At 43.8% G+C, this 17,390-nt stretch overlaps 2 protein-coding genes and 1 pseudogene across 2 annotated transcripts in view; 1 reads left to right on the top strand and 2 right to left on the bottom strand.

Annotated features, from left to right (window-relative positions):
* The window catches only part of ROR1 (receptor tyrosine kinase like orphan receptor 1), a 418,261-nt gene that overhangs the window by 13,304 nt on the left and 387,567 nt on the right, over window positions 1-17,390 (top strand). The window lies entirely within an intron of this gene.
* LOC108532894 (60S ribosomal protein L19 pseudogene) lies at window positions 1,412-2,353 on the bottom strand (annotated as a pseudogene).
* Window positions 8,067-9,228, bottom strand: LOC108532893 (cytochrome b-c1 complex subunit Rieske, mitochondrial). The gene has a single exon (XM_017877206.1). The coding sequence runs from the start codon at window positions 9,170-9,172 to the stop codon at window positions 8,348-8,350; it is 825 nt and encodes a 274-aa protein (XP_017732695.1). The 5' UTR covers window positions 9,173-9,228; the 3' UTR covers window positions 8,067-8,347.

Below are 17,390 nucleotides of genomic sequence, written 5' to 3'. Positions count from 1 at the left end.
CTCCCTTCCTCCCTCCCTCCCACCCTTCCTCCCTTCCTTTCTTCCTTTGCTTCCTTCTCTTCTTTTTTTTTTCTTTTTTGATGGAGTTTCGCTCTGTTGCCCAAGCTGGAGTGCAATGGTGCAATCTCAGCTCACTGCAACCTCTGCCTCCCAGGTTCAAACGATTCTCCAGCCTCAGCCTCCCGAGTAGCTGGAATTACAAGCACCTGCCATCACACCTACCTAATTTTTGTATATTTAGTAGAGATGGGTTTCGCCATGTTGGCCAGGCTGGTCTCAAAATCCTGACCTCAAGTGATCCACCCACCTTGGCCTCCTAAAATGTTGGAATTACAGGCGTGAGCCACTGCGCCTGGCCTATTGCCCTGATTTCGATCCCTCATCCATCACTCCCTCCTTCTGGGAAATGCCCCTTCATCCGTTCCAAAGAGGAACTACTCTGGCCCACACTAATCATAGTCTTTCCTTGGGATTTAGGGGCAGCTCTTCTGGGGTGGGGAAGCTGAGAGATGCCCTTGGTCGTGTCTGAGCCCAGGAAAGAAGCTGGTGTGTAGGAGAGAATGTCTTCATATCCAGAGCAGGCATTGCTGAGAGGCGGAAGAGGTCTGACAGCCTTCCAATCTCTCTCCACCTCCCTCGGGTTTCCTTATCGGAGCCAGTAGACGCTGCTTTCATGAGGTTATTGTGTCCCTACAATGCACACAGCCTCACCTCACTAATCCTCATAACAAAATGAAGTGGGTGTTATCTTTTTTTTTAAGCCTAAGGGGAAGCAGTTTTATTGCTTTTTCTGATGAGAACATTTATTTCCATTAAAAGCAAATTCAGAAATATATAATGAAAACACATTTCACCCATTATCCTACCATTCAGAGATAACTTCTGATTGTGTTGTTTATACATGTGGATTTATAAAAGGAGGTTATGCTTTTATTCCCAAAAGAAAACTGAGGCTCAGAGATGTTAAGCAATTCCTCTAGGGTCAAAACCAGTGCAAATCACTAAAACATGTTGACTGTTAAATTCAATGTAATTAAGTGCCACAGGGAGTTACAGGCAGTGGGTTTTGTGGATCAAGAAGGAGAGAGACTGGCATTGATTGGAATTACTGGGAGGGTTTTCTGAAGGAGGTGGGGCTTGACAGAGTGATCTAATATATATATATATTATATGATATATCATATATGACATCTGATATATATCATGATACATATATATCATATATATCAATCATATGTATGATATATATGTATATTTATATATCATATATACGATATATGATATATCATGTATATTTATATATCATATATGATATATATTTATATATCATATATATATATTTTAAGGCTTGTTTTATTTTAATGGCTGATCTGTATAATCACAGAGGCCAGTATGTACAAAGTGGGAGCTTTTATTTCCTAGTCTCTTCCTCCTTGGACAAGGTCTTGATGATTTCCTTCTTCTTGGCCTAAAGGCACTCTTTACGACACTTGCATGCTTCCTTGGTCTTAGACCTTTGGGCCTCAACCTGTTCAGCCAGGAGCTTCTTGTGGGCCTTGTCTGCCTTCAGCTTGTGGCTGTGTTCCATGATAATTGCTTGTTTTTGAACATTCCCCTTCACCTTCAGGTACAGGCTGTGATACGTGTGGCGATCAATCTTCTTAGATTCGTGATATCTTTTGAGCAGCCGGCGCAGAATCCTCGTTCTCCTCATCCATGTGACCTTCTCTGGCATCCGGGCATTGGCTGTACCCTTTCACTTACCTATGCCCATGTGCCTGCCCTTCCGGTAGGCCAAAGTGTTTTCCTGGCATCGAGCCCGGGAATGGACAGTCATTGGCTTGCGGATGATCAGCCTATCTTTGATCAGCTTCCGGATCTGCTGATGGGAGTTGGCCTTGGCGATTTCATTGGTCTCATTGGGGTTCAACCAGACCTTCTCGCCACAGCGGAGGACCCTAAAGGCAAGCCTCTTCTGAAGCCTGAGCATATTCATGGCTGTGGCCGTAGCAGTGAAAGGCGAGTGATCTAATATTGACTTGATTCCTCCCATTAAGTGGCCTCTGAGTGGGCGAAGCCAGTGAGTGGGGCCACCTGAGCACTGCCTGCTGTCGAGACTGGGCGCTGCCTAAGACGATGATTAGTTTTGAGCTTTTCTGAAATGTGAAAATTAAAGTGCAAATAAGTCAGTGTGAACATGGCAAAGAGGGACAGAGAAAGAGACATGATATCTAGAAGGAAGCTGGCAGGTTAACAGGGTGCCGGGAAATTAAGACCTAAAGAAACAGAGTGGAGGAGTAGGAGGGTAGGGGCACAACAGTGGATTGTGGTTTTGCATTTGAATCAGGAGGAGGGAAAACACCCATCTTCCTCTCCATTTTTTTTTTTTTTTTTTTTTGGTCTTTAAAAGGCCTGTCCTCTCTTCACTCTCTTTTGGATTACTTGTTTATATGTTTGTCCTCTCCCTCTGCTGTGAGATCTGGGTGAGGAGGAATGGTGTTTATTCTCATCATTCTTCATGGTTCAGCCATTGAGCTGGCACAAAACTCAAAGAGACACGCATTAATATTTTTCTTTTTTTTTTTTTTTTTGAAGAACAGAGTCTTGCTCTGTCGCCCAGGCTGGAGTGTAGTGGCCGGATCTCAGCTCACTGCAAGCTCCGGCTCCTGGGTTTAAGCCGTTCTCTTGCCTCAGCCTCCTGAGTAGCCAGGACTACAGGCGCCCACCACCTAGCCCTGCTAGTTTTTTTTTTTTTTTTTTTATTTTTTAGTAGAGACGGGGTTTCACCGTGTTAGCCAGGATGGTCTCGATCTCCTGACCTCGTGATCCGCCCATCTTGGCCTCCCAAAGTGCTGGAATTACAGGCTTGAGCCACCGCGCCCCGCCTAAATATTTTTCAAAGCAAGGATCCACTGACGTGACTTTCAGGCAGGTCCTCCCAGGCTGTCTACAACCCCCTCTCTGGTCTCATAGAGCACCTATTCACATGGTGGCTTTTTGTGGGCTGTTCCCTCCCACAGGAGCACTTTTCCCCTACCCATCAGCTACAGTCCTTCTACCCTGGCTCAGATGTCACATCCCTGACTCAACAGGTGAGATTGGACTTCCACTCCCGTGCTCTCCTAGCACTTTGTATTCTTAAATAACCTTCATTATAATTTGTCGTTATTTATTTGTGTAATGACTATTTTTTGGGATCTTCTCTATCACCGGGTTGGACGCTCCTTATGGTAGGGTCTGGTTCTGGATCTCCTGAGCCTGGGCCTGTGGAATGGATTCTACTTTTACTAAGCTTTGTTCTTCCTTCCTAGAGGCCGAGATAACTCCAACTTACCTTGGTGCAACAATCTAGGAATTTAAAAATACGTCTTTGGACAACTGAAAATCTCCAGGCTATCTCTTCCAACAGTTGAGGAATCCAGCCCTGGAAAAAGTCAATCAGGCTAAATGACACCTGCTGTGCGTTCTGTTTGCAGGAGAGCAGTGAGCAGCTCCAGAGCTGGGCTGTTTTCCCACATGGAGTCTGTGATAACTGGGTTTTGCTGCTATAAATTAGGGTCACCCTGCTCTTAATTGGCAACCATTCAGAGTCTCCCTTATAGTCCTCCTCTTTCTCCTTTTTCATGTGGACTGTGTTTGAGAGAAGGTGTGGAAAATCCTGGCACTATGCCGCAGGGACGGTGCACCTGCAGGCTGGGAATAGAGGTGGTGAGTGCTGGCTGCTGGCCCTCAGCATCTTTTTTCTCCCTCCGTGTTGCTCTGCCCTTCCCTTTCTTTTCTCAGGAATTTTGAAAGAGGTCTCATTACTAGGGAAATATCCCCTGGGTAGCTCTTCCTTTCTCTCTTCTTTCTCTCAATAAGTAGAGGGGAAAGTGTTCTCAGTTTTGAACCTGCAAGCCATCTGGATGCAAAGATGTCCAGAAAGGCCCCCGTGTCTTTGGATTTCCTACAGCAACTCTGCCTTAGCCTCCCAGTGCCATCTGCTTCAGGCTGGGACATCTTTCCTTCATGCAGGAGAAAGGGGAACTTAATAAAATTTTGCTCGGGTTTCTTGGAGCCTGAGGCAGTGGTGGGGAGGAGAGAAGCCTGGGCTGTTTTATTTCTTGCACCTGCTGTGAGTCAGGAGTGGTCCTTGGTCAGCAGGCACATGGAGGTCCGTTGGGTGCCAGGTACTGGGCAGGTGTTGGGGCTACAGGATTATCTGCTAGGACCTCAAAGGCTGGCCTGGTGGGCAGCATGACAACAATGATGGTGACACAGTGAGCGTTTGGACACAGGTCCTGGAAGGTGTGGAGAGGGAGCAGCCGATGCAGGCTCCTGTTAGAATGCTGGAGGCAGAATCAGGAAGGTGACTCAGGGGAGGCTTCACTGGAAAAAATGTGTCTGGGAGGCACTAAAACAAGAGCCCATTATGTGTTTTAAAATGATATTAGTAATAATGTATGGGTTTATTTGGACAAATGAGTTCACAAAATTATGCTGTCTGTAATGTTGATTCTTGACTGAGCGATGAAACTCACTTCCCAGGCCCCTTTCTGTAAGCCGGTCCTCACCATCCCCTTGAACCTCAGCTGCTCCACCAGGGCCAAAGCAACTCAGAAAGAGGCCGAGACCCCCATGCCTCATTGCTAATTGATGGGCATGGCATGTGGGCATGGGGGTGGGATTCAGGACCTTACCTAGCGTCTGTCTTCCCAGAATGTTGCTCTGCCCTTTCTGGGGACCAGATGTCTTAGTTTCTTTATCTCTGTAATGGGAATTATAACCCATTCCCTGAAAATTAGGGAAGATTATAGGAGATGAAGGCTATAAAGTCACCTTGTAAACCTAAAGTCCTATCTGAGATCGAGAGTTTAGACAGCAAGCACCATTTTGTCTTCATTTCTTGATGAATGGATCCATGAGGCCTTTTTTTATTCACTCAACAGATATTTACGTGGCAGGCATCATTCTTGATACTGAGGGTAAAGCTGTGAACAAAACAAAGACCCCAGTCATGGAGGAGTCAGGAAATACAGAAATATGCGTGACAGCAGATAACAGGAAGGGCTAAGAAAAATGATGCAGAGTAAAGAGTTTGTGATGGAGGTGGGGTGGGTGCTGTTTTATGGGGCAGTCTGAGAGGCCTCTAGGCTTAAGGGATTTGAGCAGAGAGACCTGTGTGAAGGGAAGGGGTGACCCCGAGACTGTCTGAGGGAGGAGCAGTGAGTGCGAAGGCATTCAAAGCAAATGCCTTGAAATGGGAGTGTTATCAGTTTACAATACAACCAGCAATTGCTTCTACTACCACTGGTAATATTTATAGAGTCTATAATGTGTGCCAGGCAGTATTCAGGCACCTCGACAACCCTATTCGGTAGGTCCTATTTTTATCCTTCCCCCATGTCACAGATGAGGCATTCTTAGAACAAACCGAGCATCCAGATAATACGAAGAGGGAGCAGTTCTCATTTACATGGGGAGTGTATAAGTCAGAGCCCTACACAGAGGGAAGAGTGTATGGTTTGGAGAGAAAAAATATCTCAGTTTGGGCCTGGCCTGCTACACATTTTATTAGCCCATTTTATAAATAATCCTCTTAATCTCAGAGGATTATTATGTATATTAAACGAGAGATCCAAGTAAAAGAGTGTTGCAAACTGCAGGGCACCATGAGAATATCACTTTATTCTTCTTATTTTTACATCAATTTTCATTCCTTGCCTCTTGCAAAGAGAGAGAATGAGAGAAAAATGGAAACTTGCAACTTACTTAACTTCCTTGGTTCTTTTCCTGAAAACTTGTTTTCTACTAATGTCTCTGGGAGTGAATTAACTAGAGTGTCCGGTTGAATTAAGTATTTTGCTGAAAGATGAAGGGACTGTGAGATAAAGTTGGTGCCGAGGATTCTCACATTTCTAAAGGAATCACTTGAGGTGCTAGAACTCCCAGTCCACTCTTCCACAATACCAGAAACCTGTAATCTCCAGACCCAGAATCTTTTTTTTTTAAATTATACTTTAAGTTCTAGGGTACATGTGCACAACGTGCAGGTTTGTTACATGTGTATACATGTACCATGTTGGTGTGCTGTACCCATTAACTCATCATTTACATTAGTTATTTCTCCTAATGCTATCCCTCCCCGCTTCTCCCACCCTACAACAGGCCCCAGTGTGTGATGTTCCCCTTCCTGTGTCCAAGTGTTCTCATNACTAAAGCACATTTTGATCCAATCAGGACAAATGCCCTCTACACACTCAGATTGAGTCAAAGATTTTACAAGGGTATACTCAGAAAAGACCAAAGAAAATTTGATGTTATCTTTAACAAATAAGGCAACATTTTCAAAAAAGCCATTTTTATAACACCTTTTAAAGCGTAATGAAAAAGCTTGGCTCTCAAGATTGTCCCAAGAATCATCCCCAATAAAATGCAGTACATGTAAATGATCTGATGTCAGGCTGCTGACTGGTCAGGTTTATTCTATAAGTCATTTCTCCCTAATATCTACGATTTTGTTTTCACAGAATGGTAAAAACGTTAACACAGGGCTGCCGTATCCATTCAGCAAAGTAGCATGAAGTGATTTGACTTGTCCTGTCACTTGTGGAACAAAGCCTTCTTTAAAAACTAAATGGGCTACTAGGATTTAACAGCATCCCACCATCCAACTCTAAATATGATAGATGAAGCAAGCAGCCACCAAATACAGCAATTCTGGCACTGAGTACCTTAGGGACCTGCAAACTTCCTACTTCTGTCCTCCACTGCCATATAGAATTTCAAGGTATCACTTCGAGGTGGGAGGTGATAAGGGGTATCAGTATTTATAGGGAGGGATGCTGTTGACATTTTTAGCAGCACAAGTTTTTTAGTGTGTGGACCTGTGTTCCCCTCACAACTCAATGTTTCACATTCCAACTCTTGCCACCAACCCCTCCTCCAACCCCCAATCCAAAGAGTGCCTCCACTACCTAGAGACACAGAATATAAAATACTTCTGTGTCCCACCGATTATCACCCAGGCTAATTTCATTTCTAGAATGGTAAAAATGAAGCAAAGACTAGTATCTACTCATAAGCATAGAAAGTTTGACATTTTCTTTTTTCTGTCAACACATAGCTATTAACATCAAAGACTGCAATCCTGGATGGTCAGTTCCCTGTGGGCAGACCTAACCTAACCACTTTTGCAATTTTAAAAAAGTGTACATGAGATCATCAGGTGGACTCAGTAAAGCATATGACTGGCCCACCTCCAAACAGTAAAGACAAACGCATCAAAAAGTGGCTGTGATTCTCAAAGGACAAAGCCCACTCCCATATCCCAGGAGAAAGTGGACCTGAGTCTTGTTTCACCTGCATAATTGGAGGCAGAAGAAAATAGGATGTGAATTCTGATGTGCTCTGCATCTGGTTCCATACCATCTTACAGTGAAAAGTGCTGAGTAACTGTAAACCCAACAGGAAAAAACATTGTGTCATCACTACAGAAACAAACCCAGCAGGACCACTTCTGCATGCAGGCAATGTTAGGTCTCAGATGCTCCCTTTCTGCCTCCTGATAGAGTGGATGCAGGAGCTTTGGGGACATAACGATCCACACACGAAATGAAAGAAATGGCAGTGCACTCTGATTTTGGAAAGCTTCTCTCAGATAATATCCCATCACTGCCTATTAAGACTAAATGATTTTTAAGTATTAATTTACACTCATAAGAGACTAATAAAATTTCCTGGCTTGTCACTTAAGGAGAAAAACCAGCAGACCAGACCTGAAGATAAACCCTCAGAGCTACTAATGCCTCATTCAGGACTCTTCCCCACAGATTAGAGCTGACATTATCATACAGCTTACACAGTAGGGAGGAAACGCATAGCGAGTACTCTTACCAAGTCCGGTGAATAAGAAATACCTAGATACTACTGTTTCTGTCAATGCCATAGATACCTCCCAGGACTTAGAGATGACACGTTTATTTTACTTCATCCCAACAATGAGCTTTGCAGAATCTGTGTCCGTGACGCAAAGCAGGAAGCAAATATTTGGGCAAATAGATAAAGTCAGTTACAGATTTCACAAGTATATTGTACACCAGTCTGTAATTTTTAATTAGAATTAGCTAAAAGACATTGTACCTTTCAAGTGTATGACTGAGCATAACAATGCTTAACAGTGGCTTTATTAAGTGAATGCTTGAAAGTATTCAACATTAAATTCAATTTACTTCACATTAATGTTTGCAAATACATCATCAATTCTTACATATTTCAAATCAACTTCAAGTACAGAAGGCTTGCTCTCAAATAAGTCTTCTAAGGTGACATAAAGACTGAAAGAAGCCTATGACTTGAGTCCAAGTCTCTAACCAACAACCACCATATCGTCACTGGTAAACTCATACGTGGGGACTTCAAGGTTGAGAGGAGCAGGGCCCAATCTGATCCTGCCAGATGCATCATAATGTGACCCATGGCAAGGGCAGTAATAACCACCAAAATCTCCTGCATTTGCAATGGGTACACAACCAAGATGAGTGCAAACACCTATCAGGATAACCCATTCAGGTTTCTTCACTCGATCTAGATCATGCTGTGGGTCCCTCAACTGGGACAATTCAACTGCAGCTTCCTGCTCAATTTCCTTCTGGGTTCTATGACGCACAAACAGGGGTTTGCCTCTCCATTTGAAAGCCATGTTCTTGCCTTCTGGAATATCGGATAACTTGATTTCGATTTTCGCCATGGCCAACACATCAGCAGAAGCACTCATGCTGGAAACGAACTGGGTGACCGCATTCTTGGCAGCATATGCAACACCCACAGTAGTTACTGCAGTTACCACATAGGAGAAACCTTTCCTAGCCTCGCTGCTCTCTCTGGAAGACTTCGTACTATCTAAAACTTCAGGGCGGCGGTAGTCACAGAAATCAGGCACCTTGACGTCTGTGTGAGAATAACAAACAGAGGCAGGGACACTGAGGCCCACGGAGGCGACCAAAGGCCGGCGCACGGCCTGGCCGCTCAGCGACTCCCGGCTGAGGAAGGGCCGCTTCAGGTCCAGCACAGGGGGCTCCGGGGTGGCGGGCACCGCGGCCTGCACCAAGGGCCGCAGCGCGCCCACCACCCCGCGGGACGTGGCCGACAGGACGGGCGCGAATGGGCCCGAGCGGGCTGCGACCGACAACATGGCGACAGCTGCTCCAACCGCCAAGCCGGTCACAGGGACGACCTTCCAACCATGGCGCAGGCGCGAAGGGGATATGTGCACATTTATATGTGTTTAGTATTGTCTTACATGGGAAAGGACAATGGGATTTTTTTTTCAGAAACATTTTTCCCTCTACAAAGGATGACATCAGGGCATAGCAGAAATGGCTCTGGACTGAGAGTCAATAAACTTGAGTTTATCTCCTAGCCCTACCTCTAGCTGTGTGGCCCCAGACAAAACACTTGCCTTCTCTGATCCTCAAGTTCTCATCTGCAAAGCAATAAGGTTGGACCAAGCCCTGTGTACTGGCAGCGTCAATATCACCTGGGAGCTTGTTAGAAATGCAGAGTCTCAGGCTCCTCTCCAGAACTACTGGATCAGAAGCTGTATTTTAACATGATCCCAGGTGATTTATATGCAAATTAAAGAACCATGGCTTTAAAGAACTATTCCTCCTCTAATAGTGCATTATTTTGTGTTTTTTTTTCCAAATGCATGTTAAAATATGGTTATGAAGAATTTATCCAAGACTGCATCAAACATTCTACATAAAATGAGTGTATCATCTCTTACCCTTCAAAAGTTTGTACTTTGTGAGAAAAAAGGGTTTAAAGGCAGAAACAGGCACAAGCAATCATACATTCAGTTCCAGTGCTAGATATACATATTTCTTCCTTTTGCCTCCTTTGTGTTTCGGGCCTTGACAGTGTGGTAAGGGCAGCGGTGGGGAGAGGAGAGGAGGAGTTGCAGAGTCCACGTGACTGAAGGTGGAAATGGCAATGCACTGAGCCCTGAGCTGGCAGGTGGTCCAGAGAGCAGTCAGCCTCAGCCCAGCTCCTCAGAATCATTGCAAGGGTTTTGAGAATCCAGCATCATCGGTGATAAGAAAATGTTTCACATTTTTCAAGCATATGTGAAAGTGCTTTGGTTAATGGAATAACAATTCATAGTGATTTTTTGATGTTCTATATTTTTCTAATTAATTGATTATAAATGTAAACCTATTAAATGGGAAGATGACTCTAGTTCATTTTTGCATTAAAAGGGGTCTTTCTTACTTGAAGTTTGTGGGAACTATGGAAGAGGGCATAATAATTAATAATGATGATGATAACAACTAACACATGCCGAGAACTTTCTAGATGCTAGGCACTGCGCCTTGCAAGGAAGGACTTTAGGCATCTGTTAATTAATTTATGGATAAGGAAACTGAGGCTCGGAGCAGTGAAGTGACTTGCTCCGAGTCATCCTATGAGTAATTGGTGGATCCAGGGCTAGAAACCCAGTGTCCTGGCTGTGGGGCCAGCTTTTTTCTGCTGTGCCTGATTTTGTGGTTTGTCTGTCTGGTGCTCTGGAGTAGCATGTGTGGGAAGGCTGAATGGAGGGTCACGAATTTTCCCGAGTTCCTCCTCTGGGAATCACAGACTATCAGAGTCCAGAGGACTTCAAAAGCATGCAGGCCACAAACTCCATTTACAGGTAAGCACATCCAGCCCAGCAAGGGAAGAGAACTTGCCCAAGGTCAAACAATTAGTAGGGTTTATTTGTTCTGGTCTCCCTCTACCTGAAATTCAGGTCTATTTGAACAAGTGAAACAAGCCCTTCTATGAATGCAAATGAACATGGTTTTGAATATTGCATCTCAGGTTGCTGTGAGGACTATATCTATCTTTAAAAAGGATTCAGCATAGTCACTGGTAATTGATAAACACTCAAATAATGTTTGTTATTGTTATCATTTTTACTAAGCTTCACCTATTAAATTTAGGGACTTTTTTTGTTGTTGTTTTTTTTAAAGCAGAACTGATTGTAGTCTTGTCTTTTTTTTTTCCATGTTCTTTATCTTCAGGATAACCTTTGAGAGGACAGACCACCAAATCCCTTTTCACTGAATACTGCACCATGTAATCATTGGAAGCCATGTACTGGGAAGGGAGAAAGTTGTCCCTTTGAGAGGCTGTGTTCTTCATCTTATGAGCCCATGCCATGCTGGCTCTCATTGAGTCAAGAAGCTATCTTTTTGGCAGTAGGTCTCCTGATCCTGAAGATTTGAATGGAACAGACATTTTCTGAGAATCAGTCAGACATCTTTCCACTCTGCATACAATTGTTACCAATATAGAGAACTAGGGACTGGTTTAGAATCAGAGCCAACTTCATAGGTTTGCAACCTGTGCAACCGCACAGACCATCCACACTGGAGCCCCCGGTTGATTTACTGCTCTGTGGGGAAATTGGAATTCTTAATATTATTTTCAATAAGAGGCCCCACTTTTTTATTTTGCATTGGGCCCATCAACTTAAGTAGGTACTCTTGGTTAGAATAATCTAGAACAGGACCAAGAGCCTCTGAGGGACAAGTCAGTGGGGGTTGCAGTTTTTGGGGGAGGAGGAGGCCACAGACCTGACCCCTTGTGATGGGTTCTGATATTATGCATGGGCTTGAGCCAGGCAGCATGCGGTCTGCTGCTGCAGAGAGGAGGTAAGCAGGGTGGTTTGTGGTCTTGCCCACCCATCACTTTGCCCTGTGAGTACAGACAAGTCACTAACTGCTCTGCATGTTTCCTGTGCATCCCCAGCTTTGATCACACATAGTACCCAGCACATAGTAATCACTTAACACATTGTGGCTATTTACTTTATTGCTGCTCTGAAGTAGTCCAGAGATGAACCATCTTTGGTTCATATTCAAAGGCTATTCAGGGGCCTTAACGTTAATTCCCCTGCTAGTAACCTCTTTCTTTTATTGATTCAACAGCTGGATTAACTTCCCCAGCATCATCATTTATTAGCCACGTAACCTTAGATACTTTTGCTTAATGTTTCTGAGTCTCAGTTGCCTCATCTATAAAGAAGGGACGATCATGTCTACCTTGAAAGGCTGTTAGGAAAACTAGAGATAATACATGTAAAGCCCCTGGAATAGTAGTGACTGGCACATAGTAGGTGTTCGAGTCACTTTTCTTATTATAAAGTTGACATACAAACAGCTTTCACTGTGTTATTTCCCTTCCTCAAAAAAATCTTCAGTGGCTCCCCATTGCCGTGGCCATGGTGGATCAAAGCTCATCATGACCTAGCTATGGTCTACATTGTCTGACTTCTCTTACCAGTGTTTAAAAAATTCTCCAATGTTAGCTGTGTCTTTTTTTTTTTGAGATGGAGTCTCGCTCTGCCGCCCAGGCTGGAGTGCTGTGGCCGGATCTCAGCTCACTGCAAGCTCCGCCTCCCGGGTTCACGCCATTCTCCTGCCTCAGCCTCCCGAGTAGCTGGGACTACAGGCGCCCGCCACCTTGCCCGGCTAGTTTTTTTGTATGTTTTAGTAGAGACGGGGTTTCACCGTGTTAGCCAGGATGGTCTCGATCTCCTGACCTCGTGATCCGCCCGTCTCGGCCTCCCAAAGTGCTGGGATTACAGGCTTGAGCCACCGCGCCCGGCCTGTGTGGCCACTGGAACCTCCTTGGTGATAGAAGTCCATGTTGTCACTTGAGTGCCTAGGAGCGTGCCTGTCACAGTGTCTGTATGGCTGATTGTTAACCACAGTGTATTTCAGGAATATTGTGCAATTCTGCTTTTTTCCCCATTTGTGTATAGCTCTTAGTTCCTTCAAACTGGAAATGGATTATGGTTTTGCATTTGACTCAGGAGGAGGAAAAAAACACCCATTTTTCCTCTCCTGTTTTTTTTGTTTTGTTTTGTTTTTAAACAGCTACTGTCACTTTTGGGATGATTTGTTTATATGTTTGTCTCTCTCTCTGGACTGTGAGATCTAGGTAAGGAGGAATGGTGTTTAATTCTCGTGTGTATCTTCAATGTCCAGCACATTGAGCCTGGGACAAATCAGAGAGACACTCGTTAAATATTTGTCAAATCGATGAATATTGGAAAGCTCAAGTTTTTATGGCAGACAAGGGAGACAGTGGGAGCTGCCTTTTTACTGGAGAAACATTGTTTATTAGATCTGTATGGATCGTTTAGAAAATATGCAGTTGGTTATCTTTTATGGTCAAAGAAGAAAATCAGTATAAAATGCTTAATTAAAAGCAGGAGCTAACATTTCCCCTAGTAATGAAGGCAGGCTTGTGAATATTTTCCTTTCTTCAGCTCAGGAGATGGGCAGGCAACCAGGCTCAAAGATGGGGATGCTTCATAGACAGATGAGAAGGTTGGACTTAGGAGGACTGAGTCCCAGGGTTACCCTGGGTCCATTTTGCTTTAATGTTTCTCCTCATGGATGTTGAAAATGTGAATGAAGAGTGTTAATTCCTTAAGATATTCTGATGACAATGTCAACCCCTTTAAGGTGATTTTGCTGTTACCTATGAAATTACCACTTGTTTGTGAATTGATTATAATGGCATTATGTATTTTCTTTAACCCAGTGAGTCCAAAATATCGTCATTTCAACATGCAATCCTCATAAAAATTCTTATTGTGATATTTTGCACTCTTCTTTTTTTACTAAGTCTTTAAAATTAGGTGTATATATTACTTTACAGCACAGCACATCTCAGACTAGCCATATTTCAGGTGCTTACCACATATATTGAAAAACACACCTCTGAAATTTGAGGAGAATATTGTAACAAATCCAGGCATGTGAACACTTGGAGATCCAAGCCTCTAATACTTTGGGGCCATTTAATCATTTAATTTCGAGACAAATAGTTTTACAGATTTCAGTGGCTCTAATAATGACTCCAAATCATTAAAAATAAGATTCAATTATCTACATTGTATTTAAGAGAGCCAAGTATGGTATGAAATATGTATTTAGAAAACTCTCCATCAAATTTTTTTTTTTTTTGAGATGGAGTCTCGCTCTGTCGTCCAGGCTGGAGTGCAGTGGCGCAATATTGGCTCACTGCAACCTCCGCCTGCTGGGTTCAAGCAATTCTCCTGCCTCAGTGTCCTGAGTAGCTGGGACTACAGGTGTGTATGCCACCATGCCCGCCTAATTTTTTGTATTTTTAGTAGAGATGGGGTTTCACCATGCTGGTGAAGCTGATCTTACACTCCTGACCTCATGATCCACCTGCCTTGGCCTCCCAAAGTGTGGGGATTACAGGCATGAGCCACCATGCCCGGCCCAAAAATATTTTTTAAAAAGATTTGACATATAACCCAGCCATTGTACTCCTGGATATTTGTCCCAAAGAAATGAAAACTGATGTTCACACAAAAGCATGTGCAGGATTGTTCGTGGCAGCCTTGCTTGTGATAGCCAAAATCTAGAAACCAAATGCCCTTCAGCGGGTGAGCGGATGAACAAACTGTGCTGCATCCGTGCCATGGAATACTACTTCACAACAGAAAGAAGTGAACTATCGATGCACTCAGTGACTTGGACGGGTCCAAAGGGAACTGTGCTGAGTGAACAAAGACTCAGCAAAACTCAGTGAAAATAATGTTTTACTGGGTAAAAAATAATGAGACATTAAAAAATATAGGCTTTTGAGATTATGCTGAGTAATCTCTAAAGGTTATATTTATAGAACATTCCCAAAATCACAAAATTAAAGAAATAGAGAACAGATTAATGGTTGCCAGGGTTAGGGACTCAGGAGGGGGGCGTCCTGGGAGGCGGATGACCGTGGCTGTGAAGGAGGATCATGAAGCAACTCTGTGGTGGTGGAACAGTCCTGTATTGTAATTGTAATGGTGGTTACATGAACCTATGTGTGATAAAATTGCACAGAACACACACACACACACACACATACACACACACACACACAAATACACGTGAGTGCATGTCAAACTGGTCCAATCTCAGTAAGGCCTATGGATGTACCAGTGCTGATTTCCTGATTTTTCTGTTGTATCAGTGTTATAGAAGATGTTACCAGAGGGCAAAACTGGATGATGGGTACGTGAGACCTCTCTGTGCTATTTTCACAACTCCCTGTGAATCTATAATTATTTTAAATTAAATAAAAGCCTGGTGCTTGAATGGATGTTCTATTATTTGTAAAGCCTCCTTCCTAGAACTCTACAGTGAAGAACCCCAGTGAAGATGTATGAATGAGGATGAGCATGGACATCTGTTCAGGGATGCTTTTTATTTATTATTATTATTTTTTTGCCATTCTTTCTTTCTTTTTAATTATACTTCAAGTTCTGGGATACATGTACAGAATGTGCAGGTTTGCTGCATAGGTGTACATGTGCAGGGCTGCTTTTTCTACAAGCTTGGGGCTGGGCTTACCTCAGTGCACAGGGGAATGGTTGTGGCCTAGCTGCAAACTCTCCCCTAAGTAAGAAGGGACCCCATTCTTGTTCCAGTTTCTTGTTAAGGTCACTGCAGCAGAGGATGCTATCTCTAGGCTCCTGAATCAGAATGTCCCCTGAGGTGCCACTGGGCTGTTTGACCTCACCTTGGGAATGCTAGAGCCTGAGATCTTGTCGTTTGCTCTTCACATTTTCATATTAATGTGTCACTGGCTTTCAGCAGTTGCCTCTCAGTAATGCATTTAGTCCCTGGTGAGTATTTCATAGCCAGATGAACTTTAATCCCTGAATGTGCTGAAAGGGAGGGTTCCTTTTCCTCTTTTGAAGATTCTGCTCCCCTATAAGAAAAGTGCATGATCTAATTAGTGGATGAAAGAAAAGGGCCCAAATGGAGCCAAAAAAGAGTCAGCAGCATTGCCACCCACCTGCAGACACATGATAAGATAAAAGCAGCACCTGATCTGGGAGGGGACGGAACCAGGAGGGAGAGGGACAGGTTTGGCCACAGGTGTAGCCCGGAGTCAGGAAGCCCCGTGGCCCAGGACCAGCTCAGCCACTGGCTCAGTGTGACCTTGGAGCTCAGCCTCTGTGGGATTTGTTTTCTCATCCTTTTAAAATGGAGATGGTAATATAGAACCTTCCTACCTCCAGAAACGTGTAGACAACAGAAAGAAGATGTGGGCAAATCTATGAAAGTATAAAATGCACTATAAGAAAGTATAATGCAGTTTTTAAATGATTGCTCATAATGCATCACCTGGAGTGAAACTAGCCAGAGTAAGAGAGGAAAGAGGGGAAGATGCAGATCTCTGTTCTTGTATCTTTTAAAAAAGCACAAAAGATGATGTTTTGGTAAAGAGTAGAAGTTTGACATGTCTAGTTGTGATAAGAATAGAATTTTAGTGGTGATTGTCCATTTGTCCACTTGGGATCCAAGCATTCCAAAGTATAAGATGCTTCATTACAGGCTGGGTATGGTAGCTCATGCCTGTAATTCCAGCCACTTTGGGAGGTGGAAGCAGGAGGATCTTTTAAGGCCAGGAGTTCATGACCAGCCTGGGCAACATAGCAAGATCCTGTCTCTATAAAATATATTTACAAAATTTGCCTGGTGCAGTGGAATGCACCCGTAGTCCCAGCTACTAGGAAGGCTGAGGTGGGAGCACTGCTTGAGCCCAGGAGTTCGAGGCTTCAGTGCACTATGATTGCACTACTGCACTCAAGCCTGGGCAACAAAGCAAGACCGTGTCTCAAAAAATAAATAAAAATGCTCCTTGGCTGTATAAGACATATTTTATTGCCCTTTTGGAGATTTATAATGAGCACATTAAAGTTTTGGAAAAATCCTGCAACAAAGAAATCTGTTTTACTTTGTTTAGTTCAGTAACTCCTTAGTTTATTATCCATGGACCCCTCTCCTGTGCTCTGTGACTTCCTCCTAACTTGTTACATAGCCTGGTCAGGTTCCCTGGAACAAGGGTACTGCTTTGCAGAATTCTGAACTGAGTTCCTGGGGTTTTGTTGTTAGCTTGTTTGTGCCTGTCAGACTATTTTTGTTTTTGAGATGGAGTCTCGCTCTGTCGCCCAGACTGGAGTGCAGTGATGCAATCTTGGCTCACTGCAAGCTCCGCCTCCTGGGTTCGCACAATTCTCCTGCCTCAGCCTCCCAAGTAGCTGGGACTACAGGCGCCTGCCACCACGCCCGGCTAATTTTTTGTATTTTTAGTAGAGATGGGGTTTCACTGTGTTAGCCAGAATGGTCTCGATCTCCTGACCTCGTGATCTGCCTGCCCTGGCCTCCCAAAGTGCTGGGATTACAGGCGTGAGTCACAGCGCCAGGCCCAGACTATTTAATTTTTGTAAATAATTTAGTGTTTTGTTTTTGTTTTTGCTTTGGCCTCAAGGAAACTCAAGGAAAATTTGTACCTCAGGGTTAGTTTACATTTTAGAGTGTTGTGATCTTTGT

Source organism: Rhinopithecus bieti, unplaced genomic scaffold, assembly GCF_001698545.2.
Source record: "Rhinopithecus bieti isolate Rb0 unplaced genomic scaffold, ASM169854v2 scaffold_6380, whole genome shotgun sequence".
Taxonomy (NCBI): Eukaryota; Metazoa; Chordata; class Mammalia; order Primates; family Cercopithecidae; genus Rhinopithecus; species Rhinopithecus bieti.
This window is presented reverse-complemented; position numbering and strand designations above follow the sequence as displayed.

Coding starts and splice junctions, on each gene's coding strand:
- LOC108532893 (XM_017877206.1), bottom strand. CDS start 9,172: ATGTTGTCGGTCGCAGCCCGCTCGGGCCCATTCGCGCCCGTCCTGTCG.